Source organism: Paramormyrops kingsleyae, chromosome 16 (genome assembly GCF_048594095.1).
Source record: "Paramormyrops kingsleyae isolate MSU_618 chromosome 16, PKINGS_0.4, whole genome shotgun sequence".
NCBI classification, from domain to species: Eukaryota; Metazoa; Chordata; class Actinopteri; order Osteoglossiformes; family Mormyridae; genus Paramormyrops; species Paramormyrops kingsleyae.
Genome location: NC_132812.1, coordinates 7,986,904 through 8,004,487, shown reverse-complemented (window position 1 = coordinate 8,004,487; position 17,584 = coordinate 7,986,904). Strand labels below are relative to the sequence as shown.

At 38.8% G+C, this 17,584-nt stretch overlaps 1 protein-coding gene across 4 annotated transcripts in view; it reads right to left on the bottom strand.

Annotated features, from left to right (window-relative positions):
* Positions 1-261: 261 nt before the first annotated feature.
* Positions 262-17,584, bottom strand: part of LOC111849088 (neuroligin-4, X-linked) — a 47,289-nt gene continuing 29,966 nt past the window's right edge. For all 4 annotated transcript variants that reach the window (XM_023821655.2, XM_023821653.1, XM_023821654.1 and 1 more), the window contains 3 exons: positions 8,684-8,869; positions 5,891-6,680; positions 262-2,766 (listed from right to left, as the gene is read on the bottom strand). In XM_023821655.2, the coding sequence (XP_023677423.1) occupies positions 1,917-2,766; positions 5,891-6,680; positions 8,684-8,869 (1,826 nt within the window). In that variant the 3' untranslated portion in view covers positions 262-1,916. The remainder of the gene's footprint in view (positions 2,767-5,890; positions 6,681-8,683; positions 8,870-17,584) is intronic.

Below are 17,584 nucleotides of genomic sequence, written 5' to 3'. Positions count from 1 at the left end.
CACTGCTAAATCCTCTGCAATTTCCAGTGTGGCCCCTTTCTTATAATGACATTTACTTTACATAACATTGTAAATGTTAGATATATTTACCAATCTGAGTGAAGACCACCATCGTGGTATATCTGCAAACCTCAATGGTGTTAAAAGCAAAGTCAAGAAACCAAACAGAGCAGAAACCAAACTGAACAAAAACAAATATTCTTGATATTCCAATAAATTCAGCCAACCCACATGGTGTCAACACAGAATTTAAGCTTGGTCCATGACATTAAATAAACAAAATGGCTAGTTTAAAATAGGGTAAGAAATCAGAAACACAAATCATATTATGTGGCGTTATCACACATAATTTCACTCCTTTAAATACAGGTGCAAACCCACTGTCATGTAATGAAATTATATAAATATGTACATAAACACCAAGTTCGAAAATATTGTTGTATTTTATTAAAAATGCAGAAAAAAATTATACAGGTGTTCAGCCAGAAATATCTATCACTTAAGGCAAAACATAAATAATTATGAGAAAAAAAAATTATATAATATCCTACTTGAAAAGACTGTGCCATAAAAACTGAAGAATTACTTAAGTTTTTTTTGTATACAGTCTACAAAGAATACAGTATTGTAATATTTGTCATAATTATAATATTTCTGCTTATTTGTGGATTTTGCTCAGTTTTCTGGATAAATAAAAAAGAATCTGGGTTAGTTTGTCAGCTATTACTGTTATTATAATTAAAACTCATTTATTTTCTTTTAAACCCGATGTAATACAAGCCTGGCACAATACTACGTATTGCTAGCATATGACAATTTGAAATATCTAACCTACATTTCTTTACAAACATTGCTTACGTTAATACGAAAACCCACTGCCTTTTCCTAAATTATACAATGCTGGTAATTTTTAAGCGGTGAATTTAGGCAGTGTTTAGATTGCTAAAAAAAAACAAACAAACAAAAAAACAGGCCTTTGAAACTATAGCATGGAGCTTAAGGTGAAAAAACAGAAAGCATAGTGTGTGTGTGTGTCGGCACATGTGTAAGCCTGTGGGTATTTGTATGTTTGTGTGTAGTCACCGTTCACATACACAGCCATGCCGTCAGCCAAAGACAGCAGCTGCGTTTCCACGTCATTTTATTGTTATAAAGCTAAATGCTAAAACATGCAATATAAAATAATGGAAAATATGGCAATGGAAAAATTCAGCCATGACCTGTAGGATATATGCTCCCAAGGAAATTAATGGCATCATATATATCTTTTTAATTTTTCTTCAAAATGAAAAAGTCAGACAAATATATTTACACACATCTCAACTTAATGCACAAGCTGTTTAAAAGCCATATATTAACTCAAAACCACATTAAAATTATTTTATTTGTATTGTTGTCGTTTCTTCTGCTTTGTATTTGTGTTTACGCACAACTATGTACATTTTTTTTTTTTACAAAGTCTCATAAATACAGTTCAGGCTGGGAAATTTTTACTTTGATTATGTCAACCAATTTAAATGCATAGTCCATTTAAAAATTCAAATTCTTTTACTGGTATGTTCAAAACTCATCACATACAAGACAATCATTCTTGGTTGTTCTTGTCATTCAGTCTATGGCACATACAAAGCTTTGTGTTAAACTCATTATCACTTGCTACACACAGAAATATGTATGTCTTCTATATAGATGTTATCAAATGAATGCTTGTTCATAGTTTGATCCTTCCAGAGGCAAAAGTCTGAATTAAGGTGACATTCACTTGTCACGTTTCACAGGCAAGTCAAGTCAAACTCTGATATATTTCTTTAAGAAGGCTCGGTAGTAAAATAATATCTGACTATCTGTGATCATTCTGATTTGGAAAGCAATACTTGTCATTGCGGGCCTTGTAGAGTATAGTTGCTTGGACAGAGCTATACTCTTGTTGTAGAATGCCCGTGGGGTAGGTTAGTACTGTTTTGAGGCCCAGTAAAAGTGTTGAAAGTGTGCAGGGACTGCATTCCAGCCAAGGAGTTGGGTATCATGTTGATGGTGCTGGACGTAATGAGCTGGATGTCGTCTGGGGATCGCCTCAGTGTCAGGGTGTAATCAGAGGGGCAGGTCAGCCTGAGTGTGTCTTGTGCCTGCAGAGACTCGCAATCGTGGTCATGCTCCAGCTGCTTCATCTGGAGGGACAAGATCTCTTCATTCTGGATGTGAGCGATGTCGTTGGCCGCATTCCTTTGCGGGCTGGGCCGCCGGTTCGACTCATGGCGCCGCTTGTCTTTCTTGTAGTAAAGGGCGGCAAAGGCCAAGATGTTGAGGAAGAGAAGTGAGGCCCCCACTGCGATCGTCACGCTGAGCTCCGTAGAATAGTCACGTTTGTTCTCAATGAGGATGGGATTTTCGTCCAGCTCCCCTGATTTGCGCTGGTCAGTCACTTGCTTAGTGTTGGCTGGCGGGACACCGGGGTGACGAGTGGTGGACGGCCACGTCTTTCCAGGAAACCGTTTAGTGTATGGGAAGGGGGTCGTGTCTTGTGGGGGAATCTTCGTTGTTGTGGACACATAAGGAAATAGTTCATTTATATTGTGCAAATGTGGGACAAGCTCCAACCAGAAGGCAACCTTGGTGGCCCGGTAGTGATCCCTGACTCGGGGCTTCAGGCCAATATGTAGGTAGAGCTGGTCCTTCGGGTTGTACTTCGACCAGGCCACTTCCTCAAATCGGTTTGGCTTTGTATGGATGAATTTTGTGTCCTGGGGAACAGGCTGGTTTGGATCTCTACAGAAATAAAAGAAAAAGTTGTGATTAATGCAATGTGCTATTGAAATTATATTATATATATTCATATTTATTTGTTTATATTATATATATCCGAACATTATTTTAAGGTTAATACATGTCCTTGATACCTAGGATAATGAGATTCAGCCGGCCCTCATTATCCAGTGGAGGATGAAAAGACCAGCTAGGCGGCGATAAAAAGTGTGTCTTTGTTGAGTTGCTGCAGAATGTGTTTGTGATTGAGTGAGTTGTGTCTTTGTTGAGGATTTTGGCTAAGATGGTTTTAACGTCTCTTGTTATGGCTGATTTAACATTTCTTCTCACCAAATTATGCCGTTTTGGTAGTGGTCTTTAGGCTTTACAACCCCTGAAAAACTATTGTAACTTGTTAGTATTATATAGTATGAACAGAAATGCCACTGTAATTGTACCAAGCAAAATTTATAAGGACTCTTCAGAAGAGGCTGATGTTTTATCAAAAAAATTACTTAGCCAATTACATCTGTGTAATCTGATATTAGTTTATTTGCCATAGTCAAATAAAAACAATAAAACTTACCAATTTAAGAAATGGCAAATTAAAATGTTAAAAAAAAAACTTGCCAGTAGTCATATCCAAATGTACTACTTTTTATTTTATTTTTTTAATAGTTGAACTTATTATGTCCATCCATCAATTTTCCTTTGAAAAGTCATGGGGGGTCCGATCTCGGAAGCTACGAGTGCAAGGCAGGGAATAACCCAGGATGGGACAGCAGCCCATCACAGGGCACACTCACCATTTACACACACGGACAGTCTGGCAACTCCAATTCACATCAGTATGATATGGGAAGAACATGCAAACTCCACTACAGCCCGGGGAGAGACATGAACCCTGGTCTCAGAAGTGTGAAGCAACAGCGGCACCATCCCACCCTAAACTTAGTAAGTGTAACTCCATACTTACCAAGCCTATGAGTCACATTGCATCTGGGCGTAATATCTTAGAATTCCCTTTTGTTTAATTCAGGAAATCAGTGAAAAAGTACAAAAGTGAAGGTTTTTCCTAAGACTAGCCTCTAGTTACTGTACAGTCAGGTAAAAATCTCCCAGCATTTTCTATAAGGATTTAAATGGATGTCTACTGTGATGTAAAACATCTTTTTTTGTCCTACAGTACATATGTTTAATCTTTGGATTGATATCCTTGAGAGAATTTTTTATGGTGTTCAGAAATCATTTTCCATACAAAAAGTGTTACTGTATTTATATTCTCAGCATGTACAGTAGGTGTATGCATTAAAAAGTGTCTATTTGTTTGTGACGCTCAGAGGGAGAGTTAAAACATTTCTGTGCTAGAACTAATAATTAACATTATTTATTTCACATAATACTTTGCAAACCAACTTTCCCACTATTAAGTAATTAAGCAAATGCAATTATGATGAATTTCACTGTATCCTTAGCCATGACCAGAAGTTAAGACCACTGAAGCTGCAACTACATGCAAAGAAAAAAAAACTTGAAACAGAAAATGTACATTAAAAGGCAAGGTTGCCATTTGCTCATCTAAAAGTAAGTTAAACAAAGATATACTGGAAAGAGAGTCAGAAGCTCAGACAGTTGGAGAAGCCAGGAGTCCATGTTGGATGTGGATTGCTTCAAAACATTTTATAGAATGCTGATTGGTTCTGAAATGAGCCAATTAAATGTCTTTGGTTACTGTAGCTTTACTTTCAGTAAGGTCTTTTAATTAGGATTTCGGTGTTTAGATATGTTCCACTTTCCTGCTTTAACTGCTTTAAGGCAACTTTTTAATATCAACAAAAGCTCTAGAGCAGCTATATTTGATGATAACCCAGTTACACCTTGAATACCTTGGCCTCAAATCTGGCGCAAGCTCTTTGTAGGCTTATGTCATGTTTCCTGCCCTGCTCTAGTTCCCTACCACAGGCCAAATCCTTCTGATAGGAAGACCTGGACCTGGTAATGGGCAGACGACTGGTCTCAGGATCCAGACTGATGGTTCTCTAAACAGACAGTAGTCAGATATTAACAGGGGAGTAGCTAAACATTCCGGGCCCCCTGAGAAAATGTCACCTTGGGCCGCCTACTCAGGTTGACAATTTTAATCTCTCAATTGATTTTCCCGACTGGGGGGGGATTTTGGGTCTCCTGAATGTGTCCCTTCCGAAGCCCCTGGATATTGAAAATGAATTGATGACTTCTGTGTTGCTGCTGTGACTTTCATTTTCTGGTTTATAATTTAGTTAATTACTGTCACTTAGTATTAACTCAAGCATGGAGATATTAGAGTGTTGCATATACAGGCAAAAACATTCCTGCTTTACGCTTGCGTGCAGTAGTATCTTAAGGTAGTCTCCTATTCTAAACAAGAATTTAAAAAGGTACAATATTTAAATAGATGCTCTATGTATTGTAATTAGCTGGTGAAGGTTTAATTTTGTGAACTTCAGCATGATTTTTGCTATTTATGTGCCTCAAATAAAGTCTCAGATGGGAACACAAAAGCAATTGTTTTGAAGTCTACCTGGGACATTAGTGAGATTGCCTGTGAAATCATTTCCTTGATATTTCTTTTTTAATTCACCCCATCTCACATGCCAGCTGTTCCTAGAATCACATCATACAAAAGCTTTTATTTCACCCAAACAGCTGTAAGGTACTGTATAATAGCTTTGACTGAAATGCCATTACATCTTATATTCTATAGTAACTGCAAGCAACCTGTTTCCTTGGGGACCTCAAATGTCTTGGGAAGCATGTTTGTGTGCTAGTTCATTGAGTTATATAGGAGGCATGGGTTCTCACTGGAAGTAGGGGACCAAAACCTACCCTTTTTGGTGTGTTACTGTGTGCAATAGACTGGTATTCCCTCCAAAGAGTCCCCTTTCCCTTCTAGGACAGGCTCCAAACAGTGTTTATGCAAGATGGATGGATGGACAAATTAAAAATAGCTATTCTTAACTGAGACAAATCTAACAACTGAATCCAACCATTTGCATACATACAGGGCCCTGTCAAAGCCTTGGTTGCTTTTGATAACAATTGTACAATTGTACGCAACCCGAATGTTGCACAGCTAAAGAGTGAGAGAAGATTGTATTATTTGACTCACCCTGTTTTGGCAAAGTTGGTCCAGTAGGTCATGACCACAGCACTTAGCATCACATCATTCTTGGAGAAATTGCAGTTAAACAGGTCAGTTGGGCCGATCATAGGGATTCCGAAGACATATGGAACCTCATCTCCATGTGCCGAGTCGGCCCAGCTGGGCTTCATGTCACTTTGGCAGTGATGGTAAAAGGCATAGAAGTAGGTAGGTGAACCATACTGAGCGTGTAGGTCTGCAGTAGCCACAGCTGGTGCCACCCACTGGTGGTCTGTAAAAAGTGCAACCAGTGTTTTCCTCCTGGTTTCTGGGTTCTCTTTATCAGCCCAATCTGTGTACATGAATTTGATAGTTTCTCGAAGGGTGTCCTTCCCCTCTGGGTAGCCATACAAGTGATCAACAAAATCGGAGATGGCAAAATCAAAATCATTAGCAGACACACCATCCTCGCTGTCCACGATTCCATCCACAAATTTAAATCCCTCTCCTTGGTTGACCCCCAACATGATGTCATAATTCAGGAACTCCCCTTGTTCCATCAATATCTGTGGGTCATCAGGTATTACATCCCCGTCGATGACGGGTCCAAAGGCGATATGGTACTTTGCAGGAGTGATGGACTGCTCTGTGAGCTCCTTGTAGTTTTTGTTTTGGAGACATTCCACTAAGTTAATGGTGTCAAGCATGTTGCAGCCAACCTTCTCTGCCAACATCCGGGTGTATTTGGCAGGCTGGTAGTTCACTGCCCAGCTGGACAGAGCTGTACCACTCTGGATGATAGCTTTCTGGAAAAGATCTGTAGGATGGATTGACCAATATATTATTAATTAAAAGTAAGTTGGATGCTTTGCAGATTGTACAATAATGTCACAATTTAAATAAAGCAAAATAAGCCACATATGTGGGTGGCTTGGTGCCCGTGATTGACTGGAATCCAGTCTTGTACCCTGTGTTGTCTGGGATAAGCTCCAGCAACCACCCCCCCACACCCCCCCCCCAGCACCCCCCACCCGCCATGACCCTAATGATAAGTGGTTAGAAGATGAATGGAAGTAGCCTACTAAATAGTCTACTTTAATCAATTATGTAACTAAATAATTTATGAGTATCATTAAATTAATTGCATTTATGTTATATATTACATATAAAATCAGTACAAAACAACCTTAACTAGGTAAAAAGTTGGTTTAACACCATTCAAATTATACGAATTCCTGAGTGATAAAATGTGAAATTTAATCAATTTAAATCAAGGATAATTAATTAAAAGTCTTGCTTCAACAAAAACAGAGAGAAACTCATTTCATTCTTTTACACTAAGTATAGGGACTCAGTGGCCCACAGCAAGGATGATGCTATTACACAGGATAAGTCATCCAGTGTTGCATCTCTCACCAGGAAAAGCAATCTGTAGATGGATGGAACTCATCCAGTGTGTTTAGAATACACCATTAAATCATTCTAGCAGATCTGGGGTTGACATGTATGCCAGAGAAGGTTTATATCTTAGGAATATGTTTTCATCTTAATGCTTCATAAACAATCATTCTGAATAGCACCAGAAGTCAAGAAACTAGTTTAAACAAGCAACCATTGTTATGACTGTCAATATTTAACATAAATTAACATCTATTTTAAACAAAATGATATCATACAATTTTTAAATTCCATTGCCATTGTTATGCCTTAATAAATTATAAATGCTACATTTACATATGAGGCAAATTGTCTACATATTGCCCATGGTATGTGATTGTTTGTATGTGTGTGTCTGTGTATGTGTGTGCGGGCATATTTGTGTTTTTGGAATTATTACATTGTGGGGATCAGATTTGCCAACAATATAATAAAAACCTGTAATCCTTTAGTTTATTGGGACATTTTTTTGGTCCCCACAAGGATAACCTCCGTTTTATAAAAATCTGTTTGTATTTTGTATTTAATATTTTGTATTTAAGTTAAGGAGTTAAGGTTGTCATTGTTGGGATTAGGGTTTTTCTCATAGAAAGATGGTACCCACAAAGATATGAATGCAAGCATACGTTAGTATGCATGCGTGTGCATGTGTCTGTGTGGATTATGCATATATTACATTGTGGAGATCAAAGACCCTTGTGATAAAACCTGTTATTTTGATGTAGTGGGGACCATTTTTTTGGCTCCCACAAGAGGAAACTCAATTTTATAAAAATCTGTAACTGATATCAAAAAACTAAAAGTGTCAAAAGTCTTCTATCTTGTTTGGTTAGTTATAGTCACTTGTACAAACATATGAATACAAACACACATCTGTGTACGTGTTTGTGTTCAAGGTTGGCACACTGTCCAAAGTTTTCCCCTGCCTGGTATCCTGTACTGCCTGGGATAGGCTCCAGACCCCAGTGAGACCCTGTGCTGGATGAACACTTGGAAGATGGATGCGGGGATAATATTTAATTGTGAAGTTCTGTTTTTTTGGAAGGATGAATGAAGTTAAATATAATATTGGCTTCCTATGCCTTGTTTCTTACTTATTACAATGTACAATAACACAATATTGAATTTTAATGGAAGTAGACAAACATGGAAAATTGCTTGAAAACTGCTTTAAAAACCTAGCATGCTGACAAGGTCCATTGACTTCTGAAAAGCATCGCTGTCAAGTTAATTGTTGTTTTAAAATCCATTTTTGTAAGATTATCAGAAAAAAAATACTTGAAAGTACAAACAACAATGACTACCGGCTTTGTGTTATAAACATATTTGTTTATATTGGCGCCATAAATCATGGGCTCTCTGTAGACAGTGCTATTTACCCACCTTCTGAATAGTGAGAAAGTGTCAACAAGCTGACACAAGACGCTCCAGCCCCAGATCCAAAGATCGTGACCCTTTTAGGATCCCCTTTAAAGGCTTGTATGTTTTCTTTGATCCACCTCAATGCCTGAATTTGGTCAAGTAGTCCATAGTTTCCTTTTGCAGCCTGGTCACCTGTGCTAAGAAATCCTGAAAGCAAAAAGAGAAAGGAAAACTTAAGGGTGAAAGGTGTTAGAAAAATTCTAGTTCATGACTCACTGGAATTAAAACAAAGAATAAATCTGTAACGGTTTTGCTCTCCAAGAGCTAATTACCTGCACCAGTGCACCATTATTGTAAGGAATAAACAGGAAAACCTGCAAGTCAGCATTGGATTTAGGCAGGGGCGCCATCTGATGTCAGGCCTCCCCTGCATCTGGCTAAATAATGGGTAGGACAAAGGGGTGATGGGCCTTTAAGAGTTCAGTAGAAACCATGGAGTAAGTATAATTATTATAGCTCAAGAGGGGTGGCATGGTGGTGCAGTGGTCAGCACCTGCCAGGGTTTCATCTGTAGAGTTTGCATTTTCACCCTGTGTTGTTGTGGGGTTTCCTCTGGGCGAATGGTGTGTGAGTGTGAGTGAATGGTGTGTGAATGAAAGATGTGTGAGTGTGAGTGAATGTTGTGTGAGCGAATGGTTTGTGAGTGCGCCTTGTGAGGAGTTAGTCCCCCATCCTGGATTGTTCCCTGCCTTGCACCTGGGATAGGCTCTGAACCCCCCACTATACTGAATAGGTCAAGTGGTTACAGAGGATGGATGGATGGATGGATTTTAGCTCAAGTACAACATTTCCGGAACTGTGTTTCTTTTCCCTACACTTTTTGCTTTGCAAAATTCATGTGAATTTTTGGACACCAGTGGTAACTGATTATCGTGTAATGGGAGACAAATAAAAAATGGAACTAGTAATGAAATTTAGATTTTTGGTTAAACAATTAATTCAATTACATAATCAAAAAGTTGACATTTGGCACACAGCAACACAAATGTCAGCTTCTACTAGGAGAGCATGGAGGTCCAAACTGATCATAACACAGGCATGTTATACATGAATGACAAGATAATTTAAATGCATGTCGAGTGTTATTGTGGTGCCCTGTGTGCCTCGCTGTCATGGGCTCCGGGCTCTAGATGACAGGCCCCAGTGCAGGCTTGAGGATTAGCTCTCCTTGTCGGTCAGAACAAAGCGGATGAAGAGGATGGAGTCCCATGGCTCTTGTAGCCAATGAATCTGGTTAGTCATAGAGGAATGGCAGGGACAGCTGGTGGGAGATTACAGGTCTGTCTCAGCGCGCCCACAAAGGCACCTGCAAGTGAACCGGCACGGACATGGAGCCCAGCTCTGTGCTCCACGCCATTGGTATGGCATGCTCCTAGGAGATCAGTGGGAAGGTGAAAGCTTAGTGACTTGGGAAGCGAACAATACACCACACTGTGGACACCATTAGCAATCTCTCGTGAGAAAATGTGTTTTCATATTACCTATCGTGCCTGTGCTGGAATTAAGCTTATTTACATGTCAGATGCTGCAAGTGCATTCATTTAAAATATGTGTTCTGCCTCGTGTTAATTAAATATCTTTTTATTTAACATTAAACATTAATTATATGTTTCTCAGTGCACTCTCTGTTTATACTGATATTCATTATAACAGTGAGAGGCATAAATTATTTACATCACACAATGTTAAAAGCACAGACTAAGCACCCTGGGCTTTGAAAATTATGTTTGCAGACATGTGACATTTTCTGAGACTTTCAACACACTTTTTGGTCCTTAGAAATGTATGGTTACCTCTAAAATAAAGGTATCTAAATGGGTAAGAAGGATAATCAGTTACTACTGGCGTCCAACAGTTTAGTGCTTACTAACAAAGTCTTCTCTCCTTATATTGCATTGTCTTTTTTTGACGGGATTCGGTTACTGGAAACCTGAATCAGTGATGCAGTCATATTGCACTAAGGCAGACTAATCCTGCTCACATCCCAGTATTAATTGCGGGATGGCAGGAGTTTGAGATAAAATGTAGGTCACCCCTTTTATTTTTTTCCCCCACAAAGACAGCAGTATGAGTGAGTTCGACATTCAAGGCCTTTTGGTGATACTAGCGTTCACATGGGTTTGTAGACATTTGATGTAGTATTACACTCCCAAGTACATACATAAATGTCTATACATCAAAGACAAAAGAGTAAATGCTATGTATATGTATATGCGTGTGTGTCTGTGTGTTTGTGTGTGTGTGTACATACCAGTGAACAAATATGCACGATATCAGGTTAAACTTCACCCAATAAGTTTATGATATGGCTTCTGGCCTGTTTTCTCTAGGGTAACATGGAGAAGGTTAGAGGAATTCATATAAATAATAATAAATAGTGTATCATTGATACTAATTTCCAGTCTTGTTCACAAAATAGAAAAGCTGGATTATTCAGCGAAATAACTGCTGTAAGTATTATTGATACTAGTCCATTTTCATCCTGACACATTCAAATTGAAATAACATATTAATCACTGGCATATGGGAGAGAGGGAGGCAAACAAATACATCACAGTTATCAAAGTGACTATTCACACTCTGGAAGGTTACGCAAATACACTAACACTAATCATTTTATTGGTTTTATGTGAATCAATCTGCAAGCTTAATTTCTGTAGTCTAATTAAAAAAATTGGAAAACAAACCTTGAAACATATTCCGTGAACGTAGTAAATGATAAGGTTCAGGAGCTGAAGCACAATTTTGTATGGCTTCAGTACAGCTGGAGTTTGTCACAACTTAGATTACGCTCAGTGAGAATTAAGAGAAAATCACTGCCACTAAAATACTTAAATAGCCATATGCTATGTTTTCTTGGTTCCTCAACTGTTTAATCATGCATTGATAATGCAGTGAATAAAATAAGATGAATAAATATAAAAACTAATAAGACTGCAGTACCAATACAATATGGAAGCTGCCTTTAGGATAAGGACAGTTCTTTATATGGGATTGGATTTTATAAGAATAGTGCCTGAGTGGGTTCCTAATGTCCCAAAATGTGTCTATATCTATATCCCGCTGATATCTGAAACCGAGGAGAAAATGAGACTGCTGAACTTTTTCTGTATGTCAAGTGTCAGAAAATTACTACGGTAATGAGGGTTTGTGGAATGTTAGAGGTCACAAAACATACAGGATACTGTAGGTTTTATATAGGATTGATTGTCCAGATGTGTACTGTATGTGTGTATTTGTGTGTGTTTGTAATTATTACATTGTGGGGACCAAATTTACCCACGATGTGATGAAAACCTGCAACTTTTTACCTTGTGGGGACATATTTCTGGCCCCATAAGTATAACCTCAAATTTCTCAAAATCTGTGAATGCAATCAAAAAAATAAAGGTTGTGATTGTTGTGATTAGGGTTTTGGCCACAGAAATAAATTTAGAGTCCCAATAAAAATATGAATAAGTGGATTGTCTGTGTGTTTATTACCTATGAAAAACAAATAGATATTTCTGTAGGTATACATTTTTCCAATAAATGAATATGGAAAAGGAAGGTTTCTTTTTCTTTGAAATAATTCCTGACTTCTGTATAGGTGGATGTTATTAATTCCGGTATTTGTGTCCTGAATCCCGGGTCTTAAAGGCGCATGTTCAATTATGCCTGTCCCATCTTTTTCATCAATTGGAGTCTCTTCACTATGGCTAGACAGTGGGCCTTTTCTTTGGCTTCTGATAGAAAGCCTCCATTATATCAGCTATGGGGGAAACGTTGCCATCAGACATCTCAGCATAAAGCCTGCAGTGAAACACTGAACTTCATAAACACATTCCTTCAGTGATTCCCCCTCTCACCTTGCAGAACAGTGGCAGTGCAGTTAATGCTTAAGGCAGACACTAGACATCATAATAGAAAAAATGGCAGGACATAAAAGTTACTAAAGACATAAAAAATCTGAGGAAAAAAAAATTCATTGCTTTGGTGAATTCTGGAGCCAAAAGATTACATTTGGTGGACTTGCTTATAACGGAATATCGTCTATAACAGACGAGGAGCGGACTCGCATATATCGGAATTTCGCTTATAACGGACAAACAATTTGGTCATCAGGGCCGCTTTTAGCTGTAGTTTTCTTCGGCTATAACAGACATGCAGCTACGCCAACAAGGCGCGTGGCGTGCCGGTGATATCCAGCGTAGATACGTAGTCAGGATTATTAATAGTCACGTATCTGGTCAGGTTAGGTTGAATTACTACATGTACAATATAATAATCTGTACCACAAGTGTGTCTGCTGGGGTGTGGCATGAGTAAATGGTGTCCTGTTGTTGTGTTCTGGGCATACAGCAACTCTGGATATAACGGACTTTGGATATAACGGACTGTTTTGCCAGGTCCCTTGAAGTCTGTTATAACTGGATTTTACTGTATATTTTCAGTTGTTTTGTTTTCTGTCAGTAATTCAAAGCATTTGCCTAAAATAATACAATGACTATGGTTTCAATAGGACTGAGAAAGCCCATTGTGGTTAAGCAGGAGTAAGTCCCTGTTCTCACCTATGGTCATAAGTTTTGGGTAATGACCGGAAGAACAAGGTGGCCAGTACTACCAGCCAAAATGAGGTTTCACAGCAGGGCTGCTGGACTCACTCTCCCTGATAGGGTGAGGAGTTCGTGGGTCTGATGCGACCTCAGGGTAGAGCAGCTGCTCCTTTGTCAGCTGAGGTGGTCTGGGTATCTTATAAGGATGCTACCTGGACGGCTCCCAAGGGAGCTCATCCAGGAACATCCCACTGGGCAAAGGAGCTGGGAAAGACCCAGAACCTGCTGGAGGGTCTGTATCACCCAGATGGCCTGAGAATGTCTAGGGATCCCCCACAAAAGGACTGTAACAGTAAAAAAAGATATCTGGTGTCACCTGCTGAGCATTCTGCCACCTTGACCCTGACCAGGAAGAACAGTGAAAAGATGCTGCTGCTGCTGATAATGATGAAGATGAATACACTGATATCTAGGTTTTGTACTATTGTGCAATGGAATGTGTCGATTATTAGGTCATTTACTTCAATGAACAAATAATTCCTACAAATGCCTCTTGATGACACAGGATTAATAGTTAATAAAAAACCTGACCCTGATCATAATATTTGAACTTGCTTACTTTGTAAATGCAAATTATAAATGACCCGAATTGTATCTGTTGTTTGTGTGATATCTTCATATTTACCTCTGACATGCCAATACCCATATCTTCATATCCAGAACAGGAATGTAAAAAAGGGTGATATGACTATTATCTTCCCTGTTTTCTTTAGTACCAGAATTTCATATGTTTGCTAATTCAGTACCAGAAGTTGACATTCATACAACCTTCCTGCAGTAAATAAGGTAAATGTGTTGATGGCTGCATTGCAAGGTCGAAGCTCAGTGTCTTCAAACTTCTTGCAATGCGGCCAATGACAAAAAAATAAATAAACTAGGCTTAAGATGTGCTCAGCTTTCTAAGTTAATGCAATGAATTCAAATTTTTATTTCAAAAAGCCCTTGAGAATCAATAAAGCAAATGAAATTTGATTATGGAAATGAATGTATGCATCTTGTCCATATGAACATTATACATAATGTATTTGGTACCATTGCATGAACCCAAGATTAATTAAGCATTTTAATGTTTTCAGTAGAGCATTACTGGAAGTACTTTGCTCAAAGATGAAAATGAAACATCCCTCCTAGCTGACAAACCTCAGAGAAATGCCTCAGGGACACTTACTCCACATTTATGGCCCTGTGTCTACATGACTTGACCTGCGGACACCAATTTTGACAGCACAAGATATTAGACAAACGTGTGGTGGCAGAGCACTCAGCAGAGATGTGGGGCTTGAGATGACTGACAGGTCTGCCAGGCAGAGGAAGCCATGTAATTGTCAGTACCAGTCATTTCACAGTCCTGTCTGTCATCCCATTCCTAGCGTTTGAGTCCTGAGTGTTAAGTGGTAATGACCCTCACCTGTGTCTTGTTGTTACCAGCCCCAGTGTTTAGTTAATTGTTATGTCCTGCACCTGCCCCTCACATAGCTCTCGTTATAAGTGTATATATGTGCTTACCCTTGCCCTACTCCTTTGTTGGTCATTGTGGATGTGGATCTTTTAATGTTCTGTTTGTGTACATGCTTGTAGTTCCTTAGTGTTCTTTCTTAGTCTACTCAGTGTTAGGGCCGATTTCTACTCGAAGCTCACAATGTCTACGTATCGTGGATGCCACACGTTTTCTGCATTGACTCCACACGTCGTCTGTGCACCTATGCGAGGACTTAATGTGACATGTGTGCAAAATGCAGTATGATCAATAATCGGGGTGGTAGAATGATAACCTTTTGTGTTTTATATGTCTTCACATATGGCACAGTTAGTGTTAAAGTAGCATCTGATTTTTTTTTATGTGGCCAGAAGAACTGTGTATTTCCAGAGGCAAGAGAGAAAATATTGTGAGCATTATTGTGTCCCTCTGTGTACAACGTCTTCAAAATTTAAAGGCAGTTTTTCTAAGAAAGCAGTGCCATGTGTATGAAGTACAACATTCTAATTTAAAACTCTTACTTGCCTGCTTTCATAAGCAGTGTTATTTTTCAATACAGTTCTGGTATTTATAAATGTTTGTGATAAAATTCACTGAGACCATATGTTTCACTAGAACATTTATATTGTTATAGGAAACAAAACTTAGCAAGCTGTGCAATTTACATGACCTAGGATTGCCACCATTTCTGCAAGAGCTCTGCATATGCTTCCTAAGCCAATCCTAATCATTTTTATCCTTGCAGTTTAAATCACTGAAGAACATATGTGTTTGTGAGAAATAGTTTAACTATTGTTTTCTTTATAAATACTGGAACACTTATTGCAAAAATAGATTTTATCTCAATATCGTGCATCCTAATTATGAAATACTAACTACTGTGAGATATCTAACAATACAGTGCAACATTCAGTATGGAGTAGCACAGTGATATGCGGCACAGTGAAGTGCCAATATAGTATGGAGCAGTGCTTAGGAAATAGAGAATGCTGCAGCAGTATTATAAAACTAGCAACTCCATCACTGTGGAGAGAGCGAGTGGACTACACTTCGTGTTATAGCCTAGACCGGAAATGAAGGAGCTGACCAATATGGTTTTCCTGCACTGCCCCCTGGTGGACATGACCTTTAATCCTCCAGTCAGTACACTGCATAGCGTACACGTTGCACTCCATACGCATCACTTCACGTGAGGTATATCACTGGCCTTAGTCCTGGACCTTGTTTATCCTTCCTACCTTACCTGTCTTTGATTTTGGTCCTTTTGCTTCGTGTGTAGTTCGTGTTTAATTTCTAAATAACGCCCTGCTGTCTGTAAGCCACCTCATGGATTGACACTCAGCCCCTGCGTTCCAACGTGACAGTGATAGTGATGGAGAAGTGGTGTCACTAGCAGCCCGATGACACTGACACCAACAGCTGTCAAGAGCAGCTAAGCAACCAGCCTGAGGACCATAGCAACAGTGCCTAAGCAACCATTGCCAAACAGGACCACTGTGGCTTACAGTATATGCTTAAAGATATTTAAGTTCATCTAAATATTTTTAAAGTATGTATATTTAGAAAATGTATGGTTTTTAGTATAAGCCATCTTGATAACCAATTAAATGAGATTTTCCATCTCTTTGGGACCCTGTAATACCGTGGTAAAATTAAAACATTTTAATTTATGGCTCAGTAACTTTGAGTATGTTATATGGATAAAAGTCACCCCCAGTGCTAACCATAAAGTATAGATGGGATGCCAGCCCATCACCAGGCATACATTACAGGCAATTTAGTTACCTAATGCACCTAAATGCATGTTAATGGACTGTGGGATGAAACTGGTGTACCTAAAGGAAACCCACATGAGCACATGCTCTCCAAACCACACCCAGAGCTGGGAATCACACCCACTATCCTGGAGGTATGGAGCTAGAGTCCTTACAATCAAGCTGTCCATATAAATAACATCACTACTCCTACTGGTTACAAGCATCGGTTTGTTGACTCAGTAAAACTTAATGCAGGAAGATGCAAATATTTGCTTTGCTTTTGGGGAAAGTCTAACTCAGCCATGTCTGCTCCAAAACCTAAAACCCTCAACTGCTTCTTTCATGCTTTCATTTATACACCATTTAGACATGCAGCTTCAACATAATCTGTCCCCTAAATAAATTCAGTTTTGTCCACCAGAGTGTACAAATTAGTGCTAACACAATTCTCTTTGTCATGATGATAAAAGACCATCTTCCTAATTATGGAACTTCAAACTATATCTCATTATCCTGATGACCACTGTAATTATAATATTTTAAAAGAGCTGGTAAAATCAGTTTAAGTCTTTTATATTGCTGTGTTGTTCATTTCTAGCAGCAAACACTGTAAAAATGTCTCTGAATTTTCATTTTGGGAGATGTGAAATACTGTGTCACCCATTTAGGTGGGTTGTGACAATGTCTTTCACTTTGACATTGTTAATTGGAGATTGAGCACACAGCACAGTACCATAGGGTCTAGCATTTTGGACTGGGAGTTAATGGCAATGTCATACACTGGTTAGTCTCAGCAGGTAGCTTGACTGTGTTAATTCAGAAACATCATACGCAAAAGATATAACCTGAATCATACTATATGAAGAGTGAAGTTTTTAATGGCTGACTGAAATCGGTTAGAATTAGATGATAAGAGCTAACAGTGCGTTTCCCTATAATTCCTACAAAATAAGGGTGGCCTTTCTGTTCAGTGAGTAGCAGGTTGTGGGTTGGATTCCTGCTCCTGGCTCTTAGCGTATTAAGGTTGCCTGTA